The sequence below is a fragment of the Poecilia reticulata genome, chromosome 9, assembly GCF_904066995.2.
Source record: "Poecilia reticulata chromosome 9, P_reticulata-male-v2, whole genome shotgun sequence".
NCBI lineage: Eukaryota > Metazoa > Chordata > Actinopteri > Cyprinodontiformes > Poeciliidae > Poecilia > Poecilia reticulata.
Window position 1 is genome coordinate 32,782,653 of NC_088838.1, and position 26,056 is coordinate 32,808,708.

The 26,056-nt window shown below is 41.3% G+C and overlaps 1 protein-coding gene across 1 annotated transcript in view; it reads right to left on the reverse strand.

Moving 5' to 3' along the window:
• The window catches only part of smarca2 (SWI/SNF related BAF chromatin remodeling complex subunit ATPase 2), a 40,776-nt gene that overhangs the window by 12,030 nt on the left and 2,690 nt on the right, over positions 1-26,056 (reverse strand). The window contains exons 3-28 of the mRNA XM_008419373.3: positions 25,455-25,587; positions 24,509-24,952; positions 23,176-23,277; positions 22,739-22,985; positions 21,799-21,925; positions 20,533-20,706; positions 20,265-20,438; positions 19,307-19,477; positions 18,136-18,186; positions 17,459-17,589; positions 14,889-14,946; positions 14,606-14,703; positions 14,315-14,462; positions 10,843-11,006; positions 10,236-10,302; positions 10,030-10,140; positions 8,950-9,192; positions 8,413-8,526; positions 7,260-7,364; positions 6,217-6,303; positions 5,837-5,883; positions 4,905-5,071; positions 3,859-4,022; positions 2,188-2,415; positions 1,743-1,820; positions 918-1,136 (exon numbers count right to left, since the gene is read on the reverse strand). Of these exons, the coding sequence (XP_008417595.2) occupies positions 918-1,136; positions 1,743-1,820; positions 2,188-2,415; positions 3,859-4,022; positions 4,905-5,071; positions 5,837-5,883; positions 6,217-6,303; positions 7,260-7,364; positions 8,413-8,526; positions 8,950-9,192; positions 10,030-10,140; positions 10,236-10,302; positions 10,843-11,006; positions 14,315-14,462; positions 14,606-14,703; positions 14,889-14,946; positions 17,459-17,589; positions 18,136-18,186; positions 19,307-19,477; positions 20,265-20,438; positions 20,533-20,706; positions 21,799-21,925; positions 22,739-22,985; positions 23,176-23,277; positions 24,509-24,952; positions 25,455-25,587 (3,852 nt within the window). The remainder of the gene's footprint in view (positions 1-917; positions 1,137-1,742; positions 1,821-2,187; positions 2,416-3,858; positions 4,023-4,904; positions 5,072-5,836; positions 5,884-6,216; positions 6,304-7,259; positions 7,365-8,412; positions 8,527-8,949; positions 9,193-10,029; positions 10,141-10,235; positions 10,303-10,842; positions 11,007-14,314; positions 14,463-14,605; positions 14,704-14,888; positions 14,947-17,458; positions 17,590-18,135; positions 18,187-19,306; positions 19,478-20,264; positions 20,439-20,532; positions 20,707-21,798; positions 21,926-22,738; positions 22,986-23,175; positions 23,278-24,508; positions 24,953-25,454; positions 25,588-26,056) is intronic.

Consider the following 26,056-nt stretch of genomic DNA (forward strand, 5'->3'; position numbering starts at 1 on the left):
GAGTTTTCTGGCAGATCAGACTTTGTTTTCTCTGAAAAGTCGCTAAATAAAGAGACAGTGGCTGAATTTCAGAACTTTCGAACATAATATCAGTGGATTAGACATGTAAGTATCAGCCGATCACCGATCAAACAAAATTAAGAAAACTGTGGCCGATTTATCAACGTTCTTCTAATTAAGAGTGAATTATTTTAGACTCTAATTGTTATTTTTGGGATATTATTAACAGACTTGGGGAGTAACAAGTTACATTTATTCAAGTAATCTTTTTGGAAAAATGTACTTTTAGGAGGATTTTTACTAAGCTGTGCTTTTTACTTTCACGTCAGTAATTTTATTATGAAGTATTTATACTCTTACTTGAGTAACATTTCTGGATTTTCTACCCACTGAATGAAAAACAAACATCCACCAGACACACACCTGCAGTTTTTGTTAAAGTTTCATTGAGAGAAAATTATTTTCTTTCGCCTGATTTTATTTTTTATTACTTATATCAGTCGTCTTCATTTTCATCCTTAAAACACCAACATTTCCTCTTAACTTTATATTTTTAGACATCACTTCTGGTGATGTAACTTTTTACTATTAAATGATTAATAATTTGGTCAGTCGCTCAGGACCCTAGTAGAATATTTACCAAATATTTACCAAATACTTTTTTACTCTTAAATTAAAATATAATGAACAATAAAATGAAAGTTATAAAATGTTGGGGAGCAAACAGAGAGACAGTAACAAATGTGGAAAAAGTAACAGTGGCAATAATTATAATGATGATAAATAAGTAATAAAAAATGTGTCTATGTGTTTGTATTTATAAGTGAGTGTGAATCGAAGCCGCTTTCATTTGGTGTAATTCATGCCAGTGTTTGCAGGTTTTGCTGGATAAATCCTAAATGGTAGGAAGTTCTGACCCGCAGCCACTGCTTCTCGGTCAGCGTGTCGCTGTAGTCCACGTCCCGCCGGCAGCGCGACCCTCGGCCAAACATCTTCTCCTCCTCCTCCTCGTAGGTGAGCCGCTCCACCTCGGCGTCGTCCTTGATGATCCACGACGGCAGCTCGTCCTCTTCCATCAGACGAGGCTTACGCTTCGGGTTCCGGGCGTCCTCGCGCCGACGGTCCATGTCCATGCGCTACAGGACGACAGAAAGGAGCAAGAGGAGCTCATGAGAAGACGAAACGAAAAAAATCAACGTGAAGAACCAGGGTGTGAAAAGATATTGTTTTATCGCTTTGTTTTACATTTGATTTGACTTATTAGGGGAAAAAGGTTAAGTCTAAATGTTAATAAATCACTTAATTAGGAATAGTTAGATGACAGAACAGGCTGTAAACGTTCAGAAAGCAACACAACAAGCATCAGTCTAAAGAACTTCCAACATTAAATAAGAAACTATTTCATTGCACTTTAAACCTTTTTTTTAATATTTCAAAGTACAGACTACAGTTTTCAGGACAATAATCTTTGGCTGTTGTTGTTCTGAAATGTCGCCGAGTCGGTAACAGCAGGTTAACTCTGGTTAACTAAAAACATGAAAACACGACCGGGTGGATTTAGAAACAAACCAAAATGCCAAATGTGAATTCCACTGAAGTTTGCAGCATTCAGGTTGTTTTAATGATGTCTCTGTGCAGCGTGCAGAGACATGATGAAATGTCCAGGAGCCGACAGATCATCAGTGTTTGATGTTTTTACTGTCACAGAATGACATTTCAGTAAATGCAGATGAATTTCTCACCATGAACAGATCAAATTCGTCTTCATTACGCGCTATCATCTGGTTCAGGGTTTCATCATCAGGGACCTCGTCTTCATCCTGAAACAAAGCAGAAGGCGTCGTCATCAGGACGCTCTTTGTCACCCATTCAGGATTTTAAACATATTTACTGCCAGACAGACAGAGAAAAACTCAAGTGTGCTGTTCAGATTTCAAGTAGGAAATAAACAGCTAAGGTTGCGTTAGAAGGGCATGAAAAATGACTGAAGGGCAAATTATTTGCACATCAAAGCGACGCCCTCATTGAGCCGACAAGGATTTAATTAAACATTTCCAAACGCATAACACATAATGTACCTCAAGAGGAACAATCAGCCATTTATTTTCCTTACAACTCCAGCACTTAAACGACGAACTTGAGCCGCAGGATCGTGTCTGGGGTCAGAATGACGAAGAGCTTTCCTACCTCGTTCTGCTCCTCGTGCTCTAGAATGGCCTGCAGGAAGGCGCGCCGCTCGTGGCTGGAGGATTTCTGGTCGAACATGCCGGCCTGGATGACTTTCTGATCCACGTTCAGTTTGTACTTGGCAGCAGCCAGGATCTTCTCTTCCACGCTGTTGACGGTGCAGAGGCGCAGAACGCGCACCTCGTTTTGCTGCCCGATGCGGTGAGCCCGATCCTGGGCCTGCAGGTCCTGCAGTTAGGAGAAAACGCCATTAACAGGAAGTTAAAGGCATTTACACTGTGATGCTCTGCTGAGCTGCGCTGTGAACCCAAGAGGTGGCTGAGAAAGAAACGTGGAAAATGAGAAATTGCAACATAAAGCCAGTGCTAAAAAGGATGCGTGGTGTTATAAAATAATAATCTAATATTTTTTCCATACATTACTCTCTCACTTCATCTGCGACTTGAGCAAGACTTCAACTTGGGTTCAGAATTAAATCCATGTTTTGTGTGTATGTGTAGCATTTATGTATAAGCAGATCCATATGTTCATCAACTTAGTTGGTATTCCTATTAAATGTAGTTTGTCTTGGTGGATTATTTTGAAAACGCAGACGCTGTGCACCTAAAACTTCCTGTTGATTTTTGAAGATTGACTCCACATTTGCTCCAGCGTCTGGCAAAAATAGAATCAGTCCTAATTTTAACGCATAGCGATGCAGAGGCAGCGTAAACACCCTCACTGACTACAGTGGGTTTGTTTGTTTCGTGGTGGAGCGTAAACTGGGGTAACATGTCAGGTTCTTTTCACACCCGACAGTCCAGTAGAATCAGTTCAATGCAGGGTCAAAATTGCAGCACTTTGTGGTTCTCTGTCTTACTGCACAATGTGAGACAAACTCTGAAAAACCTGTTCCCCTCCTCGCCTGTGGGGGCGCTGCACCACTGAAGGAAAAAACATGAAAACTTTTAAAGAAACTGAGTAACTTCCTCCTTCATGTAAGGTAATGGCGTCAGATTTTAGCGGTTGCAGGATTCCTATTTTGTTTTTGATAGAAAAACCATGAGCCATTTTACCCACTACAGCTAGAGTCGCACATTTGTTTAGGTTTTATTTACCCAGAATGCCTTTCGCTGTAGTCCACTTCCTGCTGTTGAAGCTCAACGATCACATGTTCATTCAAACTGCACCAGAGTTTAATTCAACCAAACAGATCAAGGTTTGCAGGCAAACCACAGTTTGTTTTTTTTGGTCTGCATCAGTTTGATTACACATTCTCACCTCAACAAATTAACCAAAGTTTGATTAATGCAGAGTAAACAGGACTGGTGTGAATGCGCCTCTAAAAACAAAGAGTGTAAAACCTTCAGATGCCATGAGAATGTATTTCCTTCAAATAAAAGGCAGATGTTTTAATCCTAAAAATGGATGATTAGGTTTGCAATAAGGCTAAAGGTTACAAAGAATGAAAGAAAACTATGTTTGGTTATGAATTAATGAATCAATTTCAAACAACCATATTAACTCATTTACTAAATTAGCTTACTGCCGAGAGAGTAAAAGGTTATTTTATAAAGTCAATGAAAGGAAATGCTGTCACAAGCAGAAACATGAGTTTGTGCAAACGGTAAAGTCAGACACACGATAAAAACTGCTTTACTTGTCGACATGACTGTGTCGTGATGGACGGACCTGGTGCGGGTTCCAGTCGCTGTCAAAGATGACGACGGTGTCAGCGGCCTGCAGGTTGAGCCCCAGGCCTCCGGCTCTGGTGCTGAGGAGGAAGATGAAGTACTGAGACCCTTCCTCGTTGAATTTCTTCAGGAGTGCAGCTCGGTCCTCGGATTTGGTGGTTCCTGAAAACAAGGATCTTGTTATTGATTTAAAGATTTACTTTATTTAAACTGAAGCAGAGAATTACAGAAAAAAGAAACAAACCAACACTTATTGGTTTCCGTCACTGGAGGAATGTTTGAGTGAAATTTTACAACGGAATAAATGAGAATAAAAAAATGAATATGTAATAATAATAATAATAGAAACATACAATCCTTCACATACATAAAGTACATTATTGTGCTCCTCTACATGATGATATCTATATATTTATACATATACTGGCAAAAGCAGGAATATGTTGTTCTAACTATTTACACTTGTTACAATTAGGCTTATAAAATTATTCACAACTAGCAGCTGCGTCTGTAGCAAGAAGCAATAAATCAATTAACTGCAGGATAAATTAAAAATAAACTAAATAATTTCCTTTTTCTTTCTTTCTACCAAAAGCTGGATGCCTAAAGTTTTCAGTCTGGTGTTTTGTTCTTTTATTCAAGGACAGTTTTGTTTACAGAGACTTCATAATTAATGTTATTTGTTGTTTTTTTATTTTGGATATTTAAAATGTCTCCCAGTTCACGTGTTAAATGTTCATTAGAATTTAAAGTTTACTGATGTTTGAGACGTTTTCTTTGTAGCCGGCAGCCATCTTGGTAGGTATCCGTAGCTAACCGTCATGGCAGTTGCTATGACAACAATAAACAAGCCACAAGCTCTTATGTTTCCACAATCTGTCTTGTACGGGTTGATCCTGACAGCAGCCATTTGTTGACATAAATTTATTTTGCACATTAGTCAAGAGTGTTAATGCACATTCTCTTTGTTAGTTAATTAATTAGTTCACTAATTAACCAGTAAAACACCTCCGAACTCGGCATATTTCACAGGTGTGATCTTACCATCAAGGCGTAGATACTGGAAGTTGCGATAGCTGAAGTAATCCTCCATGATCGTCATCAGAGACGTCATCTGGCAGAACAGCAGGACTCGGTGTCCAGTGGCATGGAGCTTTGGTAGGATCCGGTCAAGGAGCTCAAACTTCCCAGAAGCTCTGTACAGCTCATGCCTGATGGAGACGATGGATGGCGTTAATTATTTACCTGCTCAGCTGCCGTTTCTTTGTAATATAAGACAAATAAAAACGTTTTGTGCTTTTTTTATTTGATCAAACTAATGTCACTTAAAACCAGAGTTGTTTTTTTACAGTCACCAGAATAAATTGATATATAGACATATACAAAATCAGCCAACATGTTTAGTGTTAATATAAAATAAACAAATACAAATGTAAATTAATTTTGACCAACAGAAACACTCAGCAACCAAGTGCTAATAAAAATACCTAAATACACAAATGAAACAAACATCAGTTTTACAAGATGTTAAAAAAACAAATATGTGCAGAATCCTGTTTTAATATTAAAGAAAATCTGTCTTTTAAAAATGCTCAGCAGTAAAAAGAAATGCAAATGTCACATAAAAAACCCTAAAACAATGAGCTTATGATCAGGAACATTCTCATTTCTTCCATCTGACTCGGACATCTCCACTGAAGCAGAGACGGTCTGTGCTTTGGTTTTTAGCAAACTGATTAAATAACGGCTCATTAAAGATAATAATAATAATATTAGATCAAACAAAACCTTGAGCCTTTCTGCAGAATATGTCTGGTCAGTCCTACCAAACCTTGTTTAAACTCTGAAAGTACGGCTGCGTTTTCACTCTAGTGCCTGATTGAGCCGTCTTCTTTCACATTCAATGCTTTTTAAGTCAGATGATGAAATGAGCTGTGATGCTGTAGAAAAGAAGAGCTCTTTTATGTGCAACTTACCCATTGATGATGCCATTCGGGTAGCCCAAGTGCTCAGCAAAAGACTCCTGAATCAAAGAAAAAGTTGGATTTTCATTAGGAAAAGGTGTGAAGTCCTAAAAATAAAAAAATATCTGAACTCGGAAGAGCTTTGAAAATACACCACAGAGCATTTTGGATTACCTTGATCTAAACAATGAACAAAGATAACAAACCAAAATGTTCAAGATGGAAGATAACGATGTTTTAACGAGGATCTGACGACAAAACTACACAAACAACTCCAACTTCTAAGACCTCAAACATCCACTGTGACCCGGTGAGCAGACGACTCTACATGGAGGAAAAGCTGTAAAGCTGTAAAGGAGCTGAACATCAGCTCACCTGCCAGCAGAGCTCACCTCTATGTGCTGGAACATGTAGGGATGGTTGCAGATCTTCTTCAGCTGCATGATGGTGTTCATCAGAGTCTTAGCTCCGCCTTTGCCCTGAAGAAAATAAAAATGTTGTTACGCTTTGTTGTGAATTTAGCTAAACTAACAATGACAACAATAACCAGCAGTAACTGTTCACAGCAGCTGCTCTGACAGGGTTTCTGCAGGTTCACCAACTCAGATTTAAGACCATTATGAATATATATATATATATATATTCCCTTCTCACCCTCCGCGGGTGGTCTGTTTCATCCTCTGAGCTCAGGTCCTCCACCAGAGGCCTGGGAGTTTGAGGTTCTCCTCCAGTATCTTTCATGTGCCTAGAACTGCACATTTCTGGACTGAGATGTCTGATGTTGTTCCTGGGATCTGTTTGAGCCACTGCTCCAGTTTGGGGGTGACTGCCCCGAGGGCCCCAATGACCACAGGCACCACTGTGGTCTTCACCTTCCAGGTCTTTTCCAGTTCCTCCCTGAGGCCCTGGTATTTCTCCAGTTTCTCCTTTTTTCTGATGTTGTAGTCACTTGGTATTGCTACATCCACCACAACGGCTTTCCTCTGTTCTTTATCCACCACCACAAAGTCCGGTTGGTTCTCCATTACCATTATGTCTGTCTGGACCTGGAAGTCCTACAGGATCTTAGCTCGGTCATTCTCTACCACCTTCGGGCGTGTTCCCCACTTTGATCTCGGGGCTTCCAGTCCATATTCTGCACAGATGTTCCTGTACACTATGCCCGCCACTTGGTTATGTTGTTCCATGTTCGCTTTCCCTGCCAGCATCTTCCACCCTGCTGTTATGTGCTGGACTGTCTCAGGGGCCTCCTTGCACAACCTACACCTTGGGTCTTGTCTGGTGTGGTAGATCTGAGCCTCCATTGCTCTGGTGTTTATATATATATACATATGTGTGTGTGATGCTCTTAATGTTTTTAACCTTTGCTTCTGTCCTTGTAGAGAACTGTGCTGTGAAAACAGCAGGAAAGCGTCATTATCAGGATAAAAGTCACCTTCTTGTCTTTCTCCGAGCCGTCGGTCAGCAGGATGCCTTTCTGCATGTGGCGGTAGAGAACCCTCTGGATCGCAGACATGTCGCATTTTATGACGTATTCCACCTGACGAGTACAAAACAGGAGGGATTATCAGCACAGTGGAGACTTTCTGGCTCAACGGGACAGAGAGAAAACAGGAAACAAAGTGCAGGAACCAAAACAGTTATTTTGACAACTTCATAAGGCAGTTAGTTCACTCTGAAGCCCAATATGTGTGTTATTTTCCCCAAACTGCACATTCCTGACATGGCGACCCCATCACTGTCGATAATTAACAGCTGCAGCTGACAAGTTGCACAGATCAGCAGTTAAAGGCTGACAGCTTCAGTTTCCCCTTGAAGAGGAAAAGTGGCACTAAAAGGTCAGTAAAGACAATTATTTGAAGAGACAGTTCATCTAAGAGACAGCTGGGCATAGATTCAAATATGATTTATAAGAGATAAAAATCAACAACTCTCAGAAGGGAGCAGGTGCTGCTTGGGATCGCTTGCATCAGCACACCAAAACATTTCGTCACCATGAAGAGGAGGAGGAAAACAATGATGAAGTTTCTCTGTTGAAAATATTTTCTCCAGATTTCAGAAGGTTTTTTTCACCACCACTGATGTCAGAAAGAGGAGGAACGCATCCAATGTAAAGGCAATGACGTCTGAAGGTGGTTTGAGAAACAACTTCAAACGGGGCTGGAGAACGTAGAACCCTCCAAGTGTTGTTTCAGATCAATACCAATACATATTGATTAGTTTTTTTGTTTTAAATATCTGTCATACTGCCAAACTAGCAGAGATTAACTAGAGATTGAGTGGCTAAAGCCTTTCCTCTGCCTACATTACCCAGAATGCCGTGCAGTTCCGGATTGAAGTTTAGTGAAATTATTGAACATTCTTTCTAATTTTATATTTACCAATAAAAGATAATAAATGAAAGTTTGGGGATTCTGAGCTCTGGATCATCTCTACATGTCAGAGATTTAATGCCCTTCACTGTCACCCTATAAAACATTAACATGTCAACAAGCCCATGAGGACGGCGGTGCGTCATCGTGTCAGTTAAGGGGTTAAAGGTCGAGCAGCAGTGAACATTTTGCATGTCGTAAAAGTAAACATCTCACTTTCTCGGGCAGCTGAGACTCCACCTCCTTCTTCAGCCTGCGGAGCAGAAACGGGCGCAGCACCTTATGCAGGCGGCGGATGATCAGGATGGTCTCTTCCTCGTTAAGGTCAACCTGAAACAGACGAGACGCAGAACCTCAGAGTCCGGCCGGGCAGCCAGTCCTGAACCGACCGAGCCTCTGCACCAGCTGTCCACTTTCATCACTACAGATGCTCATACAGAAAAACAGCTGAGCTAAATTAAAACGTTTCCTTTTTATTAAACAATACAGAATTACAAGTTTATTTGTTACCTCTGCACCAGAACAGCTTCACCAGCATGAAAAACAGCTTTAATTATTCAGCCTATGGGTGGGCAATATGGACTTAGAACGTTACTGCGATATTTCGTGGTACTTCATTAGTTATACTTCCTTAATAGAAGAAGAATAAGTTTGTAGCCACAGTTCAAATTTTAAAAGGAAAACTGTTAATTTAAAGCCATTTTAAGGTTTTTCTACTATAACAGTCAGAAGAGCCTCAGTTGAACCAGTTACCCTCTCTCCAGTCATGGCGAACGGCGCGTTGAACCACTGCTCGAAGGTGCTGCAGCTTTTAAAGATGGTGGGCAGCAGGAAGTTGAGCAGGGCCCAGAGCTCGGGCAGCTTGTTCTGCAGCGGCGTCCCGGTGAGCAGCAGGCGGCGCGGAGCCACGTAGTGGGTGTTCAGCACCTGCGTCAGCTTACAGTGGTGGTTCTTCATGCGGTGGCCCTCGTCCACGATCATGTACTTCCAGCGGATCTGAAAACACCGGCAGCATCGTTAAAAAGCTCCGAAACAGCAGCGGTGAAGAGAACTGAACAGAAGCACTTTGTGGGAAAAAAACTAAATTATTCCATGGCATCAAATTTAGCCCTGAAGTTCTTTGCCTTAGTTAATAAAACATCGTATTTTCCAGACAATACATTGAATTTTTTCCATAGTTTTCAGGTTAGGGATGGACAGAAAAAAGACTTTGTCTGCTAAACCTCTGACAGCTAAGCAAGGTTGGATGGTGACTTAGTATTTCAGATATTTAAAATAATAATAATAATAATAATAATAATTTGTTAATGGCGGATTGTTCTCCATTAACGAATGGAGCCATAAAATATTGTTTTTATATCAGTTATTTACTTCTTTGGTTTCCTGAGAGACTCAATTTGCATTAGCTGTAAAAAATCATCAGAAATAAATGCTTAAAATGTATACCTTAAGTTAATAAATTTGTACAATAAATACTTTTTGTATAATTTTCTGATACTTTTTAGATGCACCTTTTTAAGATGTAAGTTCTTTTTCCACATTTCCATCCATCAAAACCCTGCTCTCATTCTTAGGGACATCAAAGCTCTGACTGAAGCCAAAAGTTAAATATTGCAAAAACAGACTGATGCTTTTAATGTTTTTAATGCTGCAAAACTCATTATTTCATTCAGGATTCATTTTGTAATGTTGTACAGAAATAAAAACCAAAGAAAAACAACTGAATATAAGAGATTTCTTTTCAAACAGAACCAAAGAGTGTGTTTTTTGAGACAGAGACGAGGTGAAAGCTTGAAAGTTCAGAGCGGTTTCAGCATCTTTGATGTCTTTTACCTTCGCCAGGATGTGCTTGTCCTTGATGATGTATTCATACGTCGTTATGAGGACGTTAAACTTGCCGCTGCGGAGCTGAGGGACGAGACCCCGACGCAGACCAGGAGTTCCCTTAAATGGAAAAGACAGAAAAACAATAAAGTTGGCAAAAAAAAAAACAAAAGAAAAACAGCTCAGGTGAAACAAAACAACAGATCTGATTTTACCTTGTAAGCAATTTTGACCACAGAAGGAGCCCATTTGTCAAGTTCATAAACCCAGTTGGACAAAGTCCTGAAAAAGAGAAAATGAAACGTTTCAGCTTTAACTTTCATCACTGGATGGTGTGGATGGTGAACCCGGAGCACTCCGTCTTCAAAGGCAGCAGCTTAAATTACTTTAAGAGCCACTTCGAATCAATCATGTGCAAAGATACTGGAAGGAGAGAGGAGAGACACTCGAAGATTACTGCAGAGGATCGGCGACCTAATTGGACGACTTTAACCAAGGTTCAGAGAAAATTGTAGACATCAGACAGAAGGAATCCTCCAAGATGGCCGGAGGATTTCAGTTCACATGAAGACATTTCTAACAAAAGGTTTCATTAAAATTAGGCTCTCCCTCCCTCCATTTGGACTAAAGAGAACAAAAAGGAATCAAGGTTATCTCTGCTGAAAGCATCACTTCCCCCTTTCCAGTTTAGATTTGTATTTGTATAAAATGGTGAAACAATGATTCACCACTTCACTCCAGTAAAACATCCTGTCCTGCTGTGTGTTTGTAGCAGCAGGCTGTCACTGCGACAGCTCTGCGCTAAAGCTGAGGACGGCTTACGACAGAGGAACGATGATGAGAAAGGGGCCGTTGAGCCTCTTGTGCTCCATCAGGTAGGTGATGAGGGCGATGGTCTGGATGGTCTTCCCCAGGCCCATTTCATCAGCCAGGATGCCGTTCAGGTCGTTGTTGTAGAGGGACACCATCCACTCCAGACCCTGGACCTTAAAAAAATACAAACAAGAAAACATTTCAGACGCCGACACGCAGAGCTGCAAAGTTTCTATCGCAGAAAATGACACTGCAGATAAACCAGCTCTGTTTAGTCCTCTGTAGCTCAACTCTAGTTTGTTTGAATAGAACGTCTGGCTCGTTTGTGGAGGTGTGAATGTGTAATAAGATCAAAAAAGTGAACTCTTTATGGTGAAAGTTTGAAGGGAAAACAACAGAATTTAAATAAAATCTGAATGTCAGTTTTTCTACCCCAAAAAAGATTTTCCCGGTGAGCCCGCTGCGTTTGTTTTTCCATCTTGCTGCGTTTCAGAGAAATAAAGCAGGTGGAAAAATAACAACAAGCTGCAAAATAACAATGAACAAAAGACAGGATGATGAAACGGAACAAAAAGGAGGCCAGCGGCTGCAGAGAGGAGGTCCAATTATAAACCTGGTGTCTCCGATCAGCGCGTCCGTCAGCGATGTCTCCAGAAACAGAAGGCAGCTCTTATATTAGCACAAAAATAGAAATATTACTGCTTCTGTAAATTCTGCAGGTTTGTTATGCAGATCGATGCTGGAAGTGGAAACAAGCGATCCAATTATTGGAGAATCCCTAAGGAGCAGCAGCACCGCTCACAGGAAACCAACCCAACAGTAAATTGGGGGGATGTGCCGAGAGACAACTGGATGCTGAAGGAAAAATAATGTGAGCTGCTCCCAGTTTAGTCGTTCGTCCTCCACCTGAGCAGTGAAACCTCGACCACAGCAGATCTGCTTGGTCACACCTGACTGCCTCCAACAGGTAAAAACTCATTTACAGACACGCAGGACAAGATGGGCATCGGCTTAAACGGCTCCAGAAGGATCCAGATGTCTGACTGAACCGCAAAACATTATGCTAATGGATGCAAACAACCACAAAACTAGGCTACGGTCAGCCAGCTTCGCATAATTTATATGCTAATTAAGAATATGAGGATTATTTAGATGCAATTTTTCCTAAACAAATGATCTGGCTGCTGCTTAACTTGTATTAAAAGCACAAATCTCCAGCAGATTACTCCCTTCATGTTAGAGTTGCACTGAGCAGCCTTTTGCTGAACAATACAGATTTCCAGGTTGTTTGAGCTCTTAAAAGTTTCTTTTAATGTCTAGAGACAGAAAAGCTCATTAGCAAGAAAACACATGAACCGTAAAAGACAGAAATGTGCTGCAGGTTCGTATCTCTGACTCAAACACAGAATGAGGAGATTATGTGACTACAAGCATTAAAACTTCCCCCCAACTTTTATTGTTAAGTTTAAAACTGAATCAAAGATGGAGAAGAAAAACTAAATCAGATTTTAAAAGTATCTGCCTGCTTATCTCTGGTCATCTCATCAAGATTCAACAAAAAGATTCGGGCATCACAAATTACTGTAGCCAGAACTTTAATATGTCAATAATTTAGATTAATTAATTACATAAAATGTAATAATATACAATAAATCATTTATTTTATCCTCAGGACGGAACCTTGTGAATCCAGCATTTCTGGTAGACCCATAAATTTGACGCACAACCTGCATCATCAGCTCCCATCAGTGATGGACGATAAAGCTGCTTCTCTCGGCCCATCAGGGTTAATTTATGCTTCTGAAAGGTGATGTGTGTGACGGTGTTTCAGCAGAGTGGAGGCCTTACTATCCGACAGGATCCGACCTCCAGCAGGACTCCAGTAAAAGCCCAGCAGGGTCTGCAGGCATCGACTCTGGATTCCCAGTTTAGGTTGAATCCTCACCGTCAATTTCCATGTAATGGACATTTTCACCCTAAATGCTTGGACATTAAAGTTAAACAGAAACTATGTGGCTCAGATTTCTGTTACGATCAGGTTGTTTACCCATTTCCCTTCAGTTTGTTCAGGGAGCGAAAAAAAAATCAACATTAAATGAATAATTTCTAAAAGCATTTTCTGGGAATTCGAAGTTTGGGTTGGGAAATCTAAGACTTTTAACTTTTGCAGTTCAGAGCTGAAAAACTGCAAGTGGTTCAGTTTTTCAACTTTTAGAAAAGTTGATTATTTTTTTTTCAGTATGAAATTTCCGTTTCAAATTAAACTAAAAGCAGATGCGGCAACATAAGCGCACGCTGCACTGTGTGCGCTGAATGAATTTTAAATGACAGCCGGCTCTTTCACTCATGGAATCAAGACATTTATTTGTTAACTCCAACAGGCTTTTAAAATCCGTCTTAACGAGCAGAAATGACTTCTCCATTACTGTCACCACTGTGTGTCTTTTCTGTTAAGCAACTGTCTTTTTGACCGATTACTGCCAGGACGACGTACGACTCCGTAAAAATCTGCTTTTCCAACGCCGGCGAAGCGTTTTAACAGGAAAATAAGTGGGAAAATGACTGCAGATGAAGCTGAAAGCAGTCTGACAATTTTGGGGGGATTTTAAAATTGAAGACAAATTATTTTAGATTTGTTTTCAGATTTCATGCCTCAGCCGTCTGCTGCTCTTCATGACGTTTGTTACTTTTGTTCTCCTCGCAGAACAGAAGGCCGAGTTCCAATTCACACCAAACTCCCACTTAGAAGGTTTCACTCATAAAAAGGAAATATTTTCTTCATCTTCCCTCTTAATCACTGCTTTGTGTCGTTCTGCGACACAAAAAACCCCAACAAGCCTATTTGAGGTTTGAGTTTCTGAGAAAACATGAAAAGCTCAAGAGGAATCAAAACAGATGGATTCAGTTCAGCCAAGTAAACGGCTAATTTAATCCAAGAGTGCAGATCTGTTCTGTCTAGTTCTACGCTTTGTGCCCTGAGTGACGTCATGCTTTATTTATTTATTTTACATTATATTTAGAATTCCCAATTCCACTTTCTGAACCGACTGAAAGGTTTGTTGGTGTATTTTTCTGGTATTTAAGTGTTTAAGTGTGCTGTACTGCTGCAGAGTTATCAAATAAAAATGTAATTCGGTACATTTATGTCTTCAGAAACGTTTTAAGCTGGTTCAGCTGTTTCAATTAATCAAGTTTAAGCCTCTTTACATAAAAACTCAAAATTACATTTTGCCTTCACCAGAGTCATACACATCAAATATGTTCTCAATGTTTCATTTAATACGGTTCAAAAGCTCTAAACTATAACCAGGTGGGATTTTAGTCTGGATTTAAAGGAACTCAGTGTTTCGGCTGTTTTGCAGTTTTCTGGAAGTTTGTTGCAGATTTGTGGTGGACAGAAACCTCGTGTACCTCAGCTTATCGGCCTTGGAAGTGAAAAAAGTGGATTGGCTCTCAACATTTGAGGCGGTTGGATGTTTACCTGGTACTGTTTGAGCATGCCGTTGATCAGCAGAGACGACTGCTTCTCCACCCTCTCGATGACGGCGTGTGCCACGCCGTAGTACGACTGGGAGCTGGTCTGCCCAGTGGGGACGCTGTACTCATCGTCCACGTCTTGTTTGGCCGTCCTGAACGCGTGCAGAGGAAGAGAACAGCTGAAGTGCTTTCGCTCCCGTCCGACTCTTCTTTAACTTCATTATGCCTGCGTTGGACTCGTGTTTTCTCAGAGCTAAAATGTAATATGTGTGACAATGAAAAACAAATGCAGTACTCGATGATGTTCTTGGTGTTTTTCTCAGCCACTTCGTCTCCGTTGGGATCAGTTTTCTTCTTCTCCTCCGTTTCCGCCTTGCCCATTTCCTCTTCGTCCTGATAAGGCCAAATTGAAAGCAGATCATTAAAACAGAGTCCAAACATATCAAAGGCTAAGAATTAAAACTGCTTGCAGCTACCGCCCCCTGGTGGAGCAACCTGCTCACATACAAACAGCAGGCAGCTGATTCAAAGCATGGCAGAACTGAGGATGAAACATGATGCTGATGAAGGCCACTGACCTCTTCCTCGAACTCTGAGCCGCTTTCCTCGCTGTCTGAACGAGGAGCGACTTCATACCTGGTCAGAACAAAAACGGACACAGGAAGTTTCCACCATCAGCAAAGAGATAAGAAATCAGACAGAAGCAGAAACATCTTGAGGAACGGCTGCACACCGTTTGGTTTAAAACCAGAACAATCTGCATCCAGGCTGTGTGTAGGATAGATCATCAGGTTCCTACAAACTTACTTTTTTAATGTTTCCAGTAAATTTTGTGCCACTCTACAGATTTAAATACTGAATCATTTCAAAGCTTTTTTTGACATCTCAACTATGAGCTGTTTCAGAATCTGTAACGGCTCAATATTTCACATCTGGTTTGCATTATTCTACAGAAGAGTCAGAGATGAGATCGGTTTCATATTGAAGTATCAGCTGCTCACTCAAAATGAAAGTAATCAGAGGCGATTCAATGGTGCACCCTAATAAAAGCACAAGTACATAAAAAGCAGATGTGAAATGTTTTGTTTGGACTGGATTTTCAAGTCGACCAATTTTAAATCCAAAGGAAGAGAAATCCAGATTCTGGAGGCTACTGAACAGAACGCTCCGTCTCCTCGTTTCTTCACTTCAGCATGGGGAACCATCAGCAGAACCGCAGCCAAACGTCAGCAGAACGCCGGCAGTACCGCAGCCGAACATCAGCAGAACATCAGCAGAACGTCAGCTGAACGCCGGCGGAACCTCAGCAGAACGCCGGCGGAACGTCGGCAGAACACCAGCAGAACCGCAACCGAACGTCAGCAGAACGCCAGCAGAACGTCGGCAGAACGCCATCAGAACCTCGGCAGAACGCCAGCAGCACATCAGCAGAACCTCAGCAGAACGCCGGCGGAACCTCAGCAGAACGCCAGCAGAACGCCAGCAGAACCGCAGCAGAACGCCAGCAGCACGTCAGCAGAACGCCAGCAGCACGCCAGCAGAACGTCAGCAGAACGCCGGCGGAACATCAGCAGAACATCAGCAGAACGTCAGCTGAACGCCGGCGGAACCTCAGCAGAACGCCGGCGGAACGTCGGCAGAACACCAGCAGAACCGCAACCGAACGTCAGCAGAACGCCAGCAGAACGTCGGCAGAACGCCAGTAGAACCGCAGCCGAACGTCAGAACGCCAGCAGAACCTAAGCAGAACGCCGGCAGAACACCAGGGATCTGCTGTGTACATCTGGCTGCAGAAACGTTCTGAACCGCCTGCGTCTCTGCAAGTCAATAACAGACTCTTAAACAAACCAGAAACCTGTCAGCAGTAATCGGATTACTTTGAAACTGCTCTCAGGAGGTTTTGATGAGGCTTGTGCATAATTCATTTCAATATTCCAATTGTTTTGAAACAAAAGGATGAATAATTATTCCCAGTTCATGACGTGAGACAATGCAGATTAGCTTAACAATGATTAAAAACAAGAATGAAACAGAGACTTTGCATCCAAAGTAAAACTAGATGGTTCCCAAGAGAGGAACCAAAGAATAGCGGTCCAAGCGTCTCCTTTATCTTATACATGCATTTTTGTGGCGCAAAGATAAATATTCCAGTTTTATCTTCATTTAATTGAAGAAAATCCACCATTAAACGGCGTCTCAGAACTTTAACAAACTGTGGAGTTTAGACCTTTTCATTTGGTTAAAATTATGTGACCAACTGAATATCATCTGCATCTCTAACTGAAGACAGGTTCAAATCTTCTCCCTAAAAATATTTAATGATTTCTTTTTAGTTTTGAGTGAGCGCGTTTTCATGAGTTGGTTCTCTGACAGCGAATGTGGTCGATGAGTTGTACAGAAATTCAGATGTGATGAAGTAAAACTAAACACTAAAGGATGTACTGCTAATTTAATTTACTTTGGTGTCTGTCTGATAAACTATTTCTGCTAGAGGACGGTATGGGCAGATTTTCAGCCTGACGAGCGCGTATTCAGTGAACGCGCCACACTTAAAAGACGACACTCTGCGGTGCGGATGCTATTACTGTGAGAAGCCGCATCAAATTTAGCCATTTTCAGGATCAGTGATGCGTTCCAAGTGATGTCAGACGGAGCATAAAGAGGTCAAAGAAGCTGTTTAAAAGGAAACTTTCTACAGAAATGCATCTGGTGCTCATTCAGGCTGATGCTTTTAAACCGAGTTAGATTCCAGCAGATCCCAGGAAGGCTGAACGTAACGCAGCAGAGCTCCGGTTTATCCTTTCTGCCTGTCACAGCCAAAAACACAGTCTGCTAAAAGTCACAGACTGCTCTGGACAAGATTAAAGTGAGTCAGGAAAGAACTAAACTTTCCATCTCAAATGCATGTTTAAACATTTTTCAGACTCTAGTCTTTTCCAGACAGCATAAGAAACCTTTGACTTTTACAAACTGAAGCCACTGAAATAATTCAGCAGTAGTAGAGAAACAGTGATCCTGCCCTGGTTTGCCATTTCCATTCATTTCCATATAAATCTGCCCGATCTGCTCAGAGCAGATGAAGCTCAGCGAAATGTCGTCAAGGTTTCTGCAGCCGATACCGGCTCAGCGTAACAGTACGGCTTCTCACCCAGGGTTCATCTCCAGCCAAGCCTCCAGCTGGCTGGACTTGGGGGCGTCGGTCCCCTGCAGGACCTTCCCGGTCTCCGTCTGGATCACTTTGACTGGCAGCTCGCTCATCTGGCTGCTCTCATCCATGGGCTGCAACACAACGAGACGCTGTGAGCCAAGCAAACGCTACGCAGCTTCACAAAGACTCTGACAGGTTTTTGTTTCTAAAGACGCATATGATAAAAAGGCAAACAGGTTAAGACCAAGGAATTAAGCTGTTTGTTTAAAACAGGACAAACAGAAAACTGAAACTTTAGACTTCAGCTCTAAGTAGAAAAATATATTTCTTCCTTGGAGTTGGATTGAAGTCTCTTAATCCAATCGATGCAATATTCCCTGCTTTTCTGAGTTGGTTTTGGTCTCAGCTCTAAACGACACCACATTTAGCTGCTAAATTCACAACTAAACTCACCAGGTTCACTCATATTGAAAAAAGCTAAAGGATCTTTTAAAGATTTATCACTAATGAGAGAAAAATAAAGAATCAACAGTCACTAAAATGTTCTCTCTCTGCTCTGCAGAGCAGAGCTGCATATTCACCTCCAGCAGTACATGACCAACATTTCAGAAAAAAGACAACTTTAATATGAATAACAAAAGGTGGGGAAAAAAACCCATCAGTCGTATTTGACTAACCTCGCCGTCCGGTCCAATGGCGCTGGTACCTTCACCGTCTCCTTCCACCTTCTGGAAATGAAAAAGAAAAACTGCTGAGTAAACGATTCTCACCCACTTCAAAACAAGAGCATGAATGTAAACGTTTAGCTGCTTGAAGAAGTTTTAACAGCTGATAGCCAAAACGTCAACGTGGATGTCAAGCTAAGTTCAGAAAAACTCAAACAAAATTGAGCTTTCAAATTTATGCAGAAGAATAAATGTAGGGGAAGCTAACTGTGCTAGATGTTTTAAAGGTTAGCAAAATGCTAACTGATAAAGGAGCTCTGCTATTAGTGGAAGTGTGCAAAAAAACTGCTAAAACAAACAAGATTAACGATGCATTTTTAATTTACCGTATTTTCCGCACTATAAGGCTCACCTAAAAACCTTCAATTTCCTCAAAAACCGACAGTGCGCCTTATAACCCGGTGCGCCTTATATATGGACCAATATTGAGCCACAACAGGTCTAGCAGCTACGGTAAGCAGCCGCTGACTTCATTTTCACCCGAAGAAGAAGAAGCACGCGGTGCATGCTGGGATAGTTGTCAGAACGCTGGTATGTTAATAAAGTTTGACTGACTTATCTACCTACCGACCTGATAATCGGGTCGTCTGCAGGTCATTTATCACCACGTTCTCCACCAACATGCTGTGCGCGAACGGAGACGGGTGACCATCGTCCGGTCACACCCCGGCCCAGTTGCAGAAGGCTCTCCTCGCCGATCCGAGTCAGACCGTTTTGTTGACATTCCCTTTAGTGCAGCTCCATCTAGTGGATGCATAACGTAACTCCAGCTTCTATTGTAGCGTCTATTCTATGCGCCTTATATATGAAAAAAGTTTTAAAATAGGCCATTCATTGAATGTGCGCCTTATAATCCGGTGCGCCTTATAGTGCGGAAAATACGGTATGTTTTACGTAGACAACATCACGGTTAAGACCAACAAATTCATCAACAATAAATAGTTTTAGTGCCTTTTGCTGCATGTTTCCACCTTCTTCTTTCTTTGCCCATTTTCTGTCTGATTACTGCAAATGGAGGCTAATAGAGTTACAGAAATCTTTTCTAAAAAAAGAATATATATCCTTGGTTTTGGAATTGAGCGCCTTGTCAGAAGTAAAGAACAAACTCAAAACTTCTTCCCACCTTCTTTTTCGTCTTCCTCCTCTTCTTCTCCTTGGCAGCCTGAGCGGCTTTGTGTTCGTACACCAGAGTGGTGAGGTTGGCCACGTATTCATCCGTCTGCTGCAGCAGGTAGGCCAGACGCTTGTCCTTCTTCTGGTCAATGAGTTTCCGATAGCCTTCCTCATCCTCTTCCTGGACAGACGGTGACGGGGGGGGGAGTTAGTTCCCCTTCAGACTCCTAATGCAGCCTCTCAAAAGGCCGCAAATTCAAGACGGATACAATTTCCTAATCTCTGTCTGCAAACATCTAAAACTATTAAAAAAACATCCAGGAGACAAATCCTAAAATTTGTCAATGGATTCAAATTATGGCTGTTCTAAACCCTTTTGTTAGTAATAGTAATTTCCCCCTTTGGTAGTAACAAATAAATAATTCAGCTCCTTTTTTTAAGAAACTATTTCATTGCTTAAAATACGAACAACTCAGTGAGAAATAAAACATTTCATATTAAATTTTAAAAATTAAAAAGCAAGATTAAAATGAGGTACTGCCTTTCATACTACTTTTTTATCTAAAAAAATGTTTTTTTTTTTTTTAGGTAATCTATGTTTTATTATTTTTTATACATTATTACACTTCTTGATCACCAAGCAACAAAACGGAGCCAGAAGATATTAAGCAAATTATACTCCAAAGCCTAAAGAGAGCAAAGTTAAGTTTGGAAGTAATTTTAAGTGATAAAAGTTTGAAATAATATTTCCCAGAGTGAGCGCTCTCTTTTCGGCGGTGCGTCTTCCTACACAGCTGCTAACAGCACTTAGCATTTGTCAGCAGCTCACTGGTGGAAGTCAGAGCGTTGTGCAACACAAATAATCTTCCGGCTGAAACACAGCGCGTTGAATAAGACATAATTTAACGAAACCTCGAGGGAAATTATTTGTCTTTGTTCTTCTGTAGATGATGTGGCCACAGACTTACCAGCAGCTTCTTCATCCTCTCCTTCTCCAGCCGCTCCGTCTCCTTCTTCTGCTCCCGCTCGGTGTTTGTGTGCCAGGTGGCAACGGCGCGGGTGAGTTTCTGGATTTTCCCGGACACCGAGCGGTGGTACTCCTTAAAGTCCTTGGCATGTTGGAGAATACTGTTGAGATATTCCTGCAAACCAAGCAACAACGATTAAGCTTTAAAAATCTTCAGGATTTTTACCGTTTCGCACTGAAAGCTAGACGTTCAGCTCAGACGGCTCAACCTGATGTTTCTGTCGCCGCTTCTTCTCCTGCTCCAGTTTCTGCTGCTTCTCCAGCTTCTCCGTCATGCGCGCCTCCCTGAGCGTCTGCCGCTTGCTGCGCCTGTACGCCTTCGAGTTGAGGGCCGTCTCCAGGGTCGTGTCGCGCCTCATACACGCCACCACATCCTGCCTCAGCTGGACGTTACGTCCGGTTGCATAAGAAAAAAAGTTTCCATCAATGCTTTTTTATACACATTATATAAAGTATCACATTCAAAAGGGCTTGAAATTTGAAATAAGTGACTTCACTTCGCAAAATCTTGAGGCTCCGAGTTCTTAAGTCCAAACGTCCATCATTGAGGGGATTTATGGTCTATGCTAGTTAGCAACCTGTACTTCCTGTTTATCATAGCCATGCATAACAATGGAGGTGTCAACATTTAACAACCACTAGTTATGTTAATTTTTTATAATACTAACCATATTTCTATAAATGTTTGAGCTTTGCATAGCCTGATTAATGGAAACACGCCTAAGTATCATTTTCTTTTTTCTCTTTTTTACGACGTTTGAAAAGTTTGCCCAAAATTTGTACGACAATTAGATGAAAACAGCTATAGCATAAAATTTTTATCAGTAAAAAGAAATAAAATGGAAAGAGGCATTTCATAATGAAGAAAGTTACAAAAAATATCTAAAAAATGTTTTCTGGTATTTGTCATTAGAAATAAATATGTTAATTCCAACTAACCTAAAACAGAGAAGATTAATCTGATTTAACTTCAGACAGTGAGAAACAAAACAAAATGTGACTTTTTATTTAGTGAAAGTGAAGATCTGGATTCAACAGCACGCGCACGAGTCGCGTGCCGTCTTCCGTTGGAGAAGATCGAAAAGATGACATGACTTTACGTTTTTCCAAACACAAGAAGAAAAAGTGTGACAGCAGAGGAGATGTTTAAGTAAAGCGGGGAAACGGTTGCATTCATGGCTGAACAATCTTCATGCTAGAGAAAGCACTGTAGCAAATGTTTTTCTTTTTCATTTTATGTCCTGGTTTGCAATAAAAACTGTTAAAGAAAAACTCGCCTTTAAGAAAAATGTGTCATTTTTAAATGGAAAATAAAGTAGTTTTTAGTGGCAGTCCTGAAGAAAATCTGATTCATTTTCTTGTAAAAGTTGCTGTTCATTATTTTGTTGTTGTCAGAAAAACAAAGATTTGCTGGATTTCAGTTTCTGTTCTGAACTGGAGGCCAAAAACGTTTCATGTAGGTTCAGCTCTCCTACCTGCCGCTGGAAGTTGAGCAGCCGCAGCGCCTTGAGCTCCACCGTCGCTTTAGTTCGGAGGTCTGGCGGCAGAGAGCCGGGCAGACTCTCCAGTTCCTGGATCCGGTGAGCGATCCGGGCCTGCAGCCTGACGGAGACCATCACACCGTTAAAAAGCCACAGAATACATGTCAACGTTTTTAGAAAACAGAAATCACTAGGAATTATCGCAAGAAACACATTTTCAATTTACGATTATTGCAATCGCTGGTCAACGATGAGAAGGAACAACGGCAGAATGGAGACATTAATCACAGATTGTTGGGGAATAACCGAAACTAAAGAGAATAAAAAACTAAATTAAGTCTGGAAACAGTCAGCAAAAACAGCAACATCTGTAACGCATGTACCATCGTCACAAACTGACCTGTAATCAGATTCTGTTGGCCATGTCTGTTACAAATTAGTTCAAATCCTAATCTGTTGACCTTCAGATGCCAAAACTATATTCATTTCTCCCATGTTCATTAAATTCATCATGACTGAACAATAAATGAACTAAGTTTATAAAGTGCTTATCCAAATTCAGACTAAACAGGACCTCCACCAGACACTTCACCTCCATCACGCTGAAGGGACGCAGATTTGTTTTGTGATTTATTTTCAACTATTTCAGTTTAAACTCCAGAGAATTTCATTCCTCTGATAAACAGCTACATCTCATAGAAATGCATTTTAATAAGCTTTAATGTATGTAATGAATTTTAATGCATTTCAATGCTGCTCATTCTGAGTTTAAAAGCAGAACTCTAACAGTGTGTTAGAATTCTGGAAACCTTGTTCCAGATCTCCATCTTCATTTTCAGTTTTCACATTTTAGACTAATAAAATGTGATATTTTATATTTTTGTTCCCAAGAAAAGTGAGAACAGTGACCCTGTGGCACTGGTCCAAACTCTACCTGAACTCTCTCTCCTGCAGGATTCCCACCGGGTCCAACCCCTGGGGCTTCTGGACCGGAGTGATCCGGTTCTGCTTCTGCTGCATTTGGAGCATGGGCGACACCTGCTGCCCTGGAGGGTGAACGGCCCCTGAACTCCCAGGGACGGGGCCCGGGGCCCCTACAGGCGCCTGGGGGGGAGCGGGAGACGGGCGGCCGCTGGGGACCAGGGTGAGGTGCTTCTGTGCTTGATTGTCACTAGCTTGACCTGGAAAAAAAACATAAGACTTTTAATGATCTTATCCTTCGCTAATCTTTAGCGTGTACATGATGTGCCGGTGAAGGAGCTTTTCTGTTTCACATGACAAAGAGACAGTTTTAACAAATATTTGAGAAACATGTTGCTTATAAAAGCTGCTGAGGCTGGAACAGAAACCGGCATCAGCCTGAGGACTCACCGTCAGTCCAAGGCTTGGGTCCGGTGCTCTGATTGTGTCCTTGCAGTGCTGGTGTTGGGCAGGGGCTCGATTGGGGACCGCTCATGGGAGCCATCGACATTCCTGTCAGACATAACCAGTTAGATCCAACACGCAACTGTACAAGTTTTCTGAAAATGTCAAGGTGGGCTGAAGGAAACAGCAACAACCAGGAGATGCTTTCTGACTTTTAAAATAAATGCTGGAGATGTAAAATACCCAAAAAGCTACCAGTTGTAGCCATATGTATTAAAACGTACTTTATTTACTTGTTTTTTTATTATTGCATGCATTTGTGAGTATTTGTGTCATTTATAAAGTGGAAAACAGATAAAAGAAGGAAATATATTCACAAGAGCTGCAAGAAAAATAAATTATTGTTGAAATTAAATAATGTTTTTATAAACTTTAGGTAATAAAAAATGTCTTAGACTTATTTCAATACATCAACTAATCACATGATCAATTAAAACAACCAATAATTTCTATTTGCATAATTTATTGTTCTTCTCTTTTCTCTCTTTCTACCAAAAACTGGTTGATAAAAGTTTTCAGTTTTGTATTTTAGCCTCAACTAAGAGACTTCATAATTCATTTTATTTGTTGTTTCTGCTTATTTATTTTGCATAAATAAAATAAAAAATAAAACATGTTTGTTTTTGCAGTGTTAAATGTTGCAAACACTTTTTGCAAAGTAAGTAAAAGTACATTAAAGACCTGCTGTTGTTGTATCAACCTTCCAGACCTCTCAGGTCTCCTGGTTCTGCGTCCAGAACCAGAACCAAACATGGAGAAGCAGCTTTCAGCTTCTGTGCACCACAAATATGAACAAACTTCCAGAAAACTGCAGAACAGCTGAAACACTGAGTTCCTTTAAATCTGGTTAAAGTTGCTTCTGAACCATAATTAATGAAACACTAACCAACATTTTGAAATGTAACGTTTTCACTTGATCATGTGTGCACCGATTTATCGGTCGGTCAATTTATCAGCGACGATTTTCTTAATTTTGGGTGACCAGATGATATTTGCTTGTCCAGCCATGTCCACCTCGGCAAAGGTCTAAAAATCAGGCGCCGTCTCTTCTGCTGTGCAGTGAGAGGTTTGACTGACAGACCGGTCCACCAGGTCAGGTCTGCATGTTTACAGTTTAAGAACAGTCACTTCACTGTCGCCAACTCGGCAACTTTCTTGTTAGATTTTGCAACATTTCAGACTAAAAAAACTGGTATCAGCCAAAATCAGAATCAGCAGATGAGGTTTGGTGATCGGCGATCGGCCAGAAAACCGTCATATTATCCCGTTTGGTTCCTACCTGAAGGCCTGTATGGGCTAGCACCAGATGCTTGCTGCTGCTGCTGCTGCTGCGGCGGCGGCTGCTGCTGCTGCTGTGGTTGTTGTGGCTGTTGCTGCGGCGGCAGCGGCGCCTGCTGCTGCTGTTGCATCGTGGGTAGGCTCCTTTTGCCCTGAACAGCCAGCTGGAGGTTCTCGGGCAGCGGCTGCCCGCGGGCCAGGATCTTATAGGCCAGGATCTGCGCCCTGAGCTGCTGCAGCTGGACGGGGCTGAAGGAGGAGGGGCCACGCCCTGGCTGGCCCATCCCCGACATGCTGGCCATGCCTCCCTGAGGGTCCATGGACATCATGGGGCCGGGCTGGGATGGAGGCATGTGGGGCGGGGTCGGCCCGCCTCCACCTCCGGACATGGGGCTGGAGGCGTGCTCATGGATTCCCATTGGAGATGGATGTGGAGACATGTATCCTAACCCCACAAACCCCACAAAACGTTTAATGTTTCAGAAAATTTACAACCATCAGCATGAAATTTGTATTTTACTTATTTTTTTGTGACAGACCAACAGACATCTGCAAGATGTTTAAATATTTTGTTAGATATATAAATGTATTTATTTCTGTTCACTGAAAAAACACAAAATCTTACTAAGTATTTTTGTCCAATTTCTAGCGCAAATATCTCATTACACTCAGAATAAGACAAAACTAACTTACTACTAACTTTTCAGCAAGAAACAAGCTTGTTTTAAGTTACTAATTTCATAGTATTGATTTAAAAAGTACTAAAGATGATAAAATCAAATGCTAGTCACTCTTATAAAAGCATTAATCATGTAGCTCCCATGAACGTACGACTGTGTTGGTTTCTCCCATAAAACACCATTAATATATGTTACAGATTGTGGTTGTTTAATTTCAAGAGGTGTAAAGACTTATATTTATTTTTTAATAATAATAATAATCTTCACCTTGGCTGTGCTGGTCCAACGGGCTCTGAGGAGGCCCCATGCCGCTGTGCAGGGATCGCATGCTGACACCTTTCATGTGACCGAAATGCATCGCCTCGGCCATCGTCTTATCATTCATGGCCGCCTCCAGGGGCTGAAACAAGACAGAGAAACAGGAGACTCGGTCATGCTGCTCTTCCTGTTTCAAAACGCTGCTCTGCTGGATAAATCTGACTGGTAGTAAATATAGTAACACGTTTTTTATAGCTTTTGTTTTAGCCGTTTTGATTGGGGTTTATTTTATTTAATTTTTTTCTTTTACAATGAATATCTCTGCTTTTGCAGCTGGTAGGTCTTTTGCTCTTACTTTTTACATTTATTATGATTTGTAACCATAGCAGCAAAGTATTATTTTTACTACCTTGAGCAGCTAATTAGTGTCTTAAAGGTTCACATAATATCTGAACTACAACCCCAAAAGGAGGCTTCATGAATGCAGAGCAGAGAGAGAAGCAGAGACAACTGTCTTCAGTCAGAAGCATTTTCAGATTTGTTGCAAGACTGACTGCTACTGGAGAACCTTCCTGCCTATAGCATCACCGTCTATGACGACTCTTTTAAAG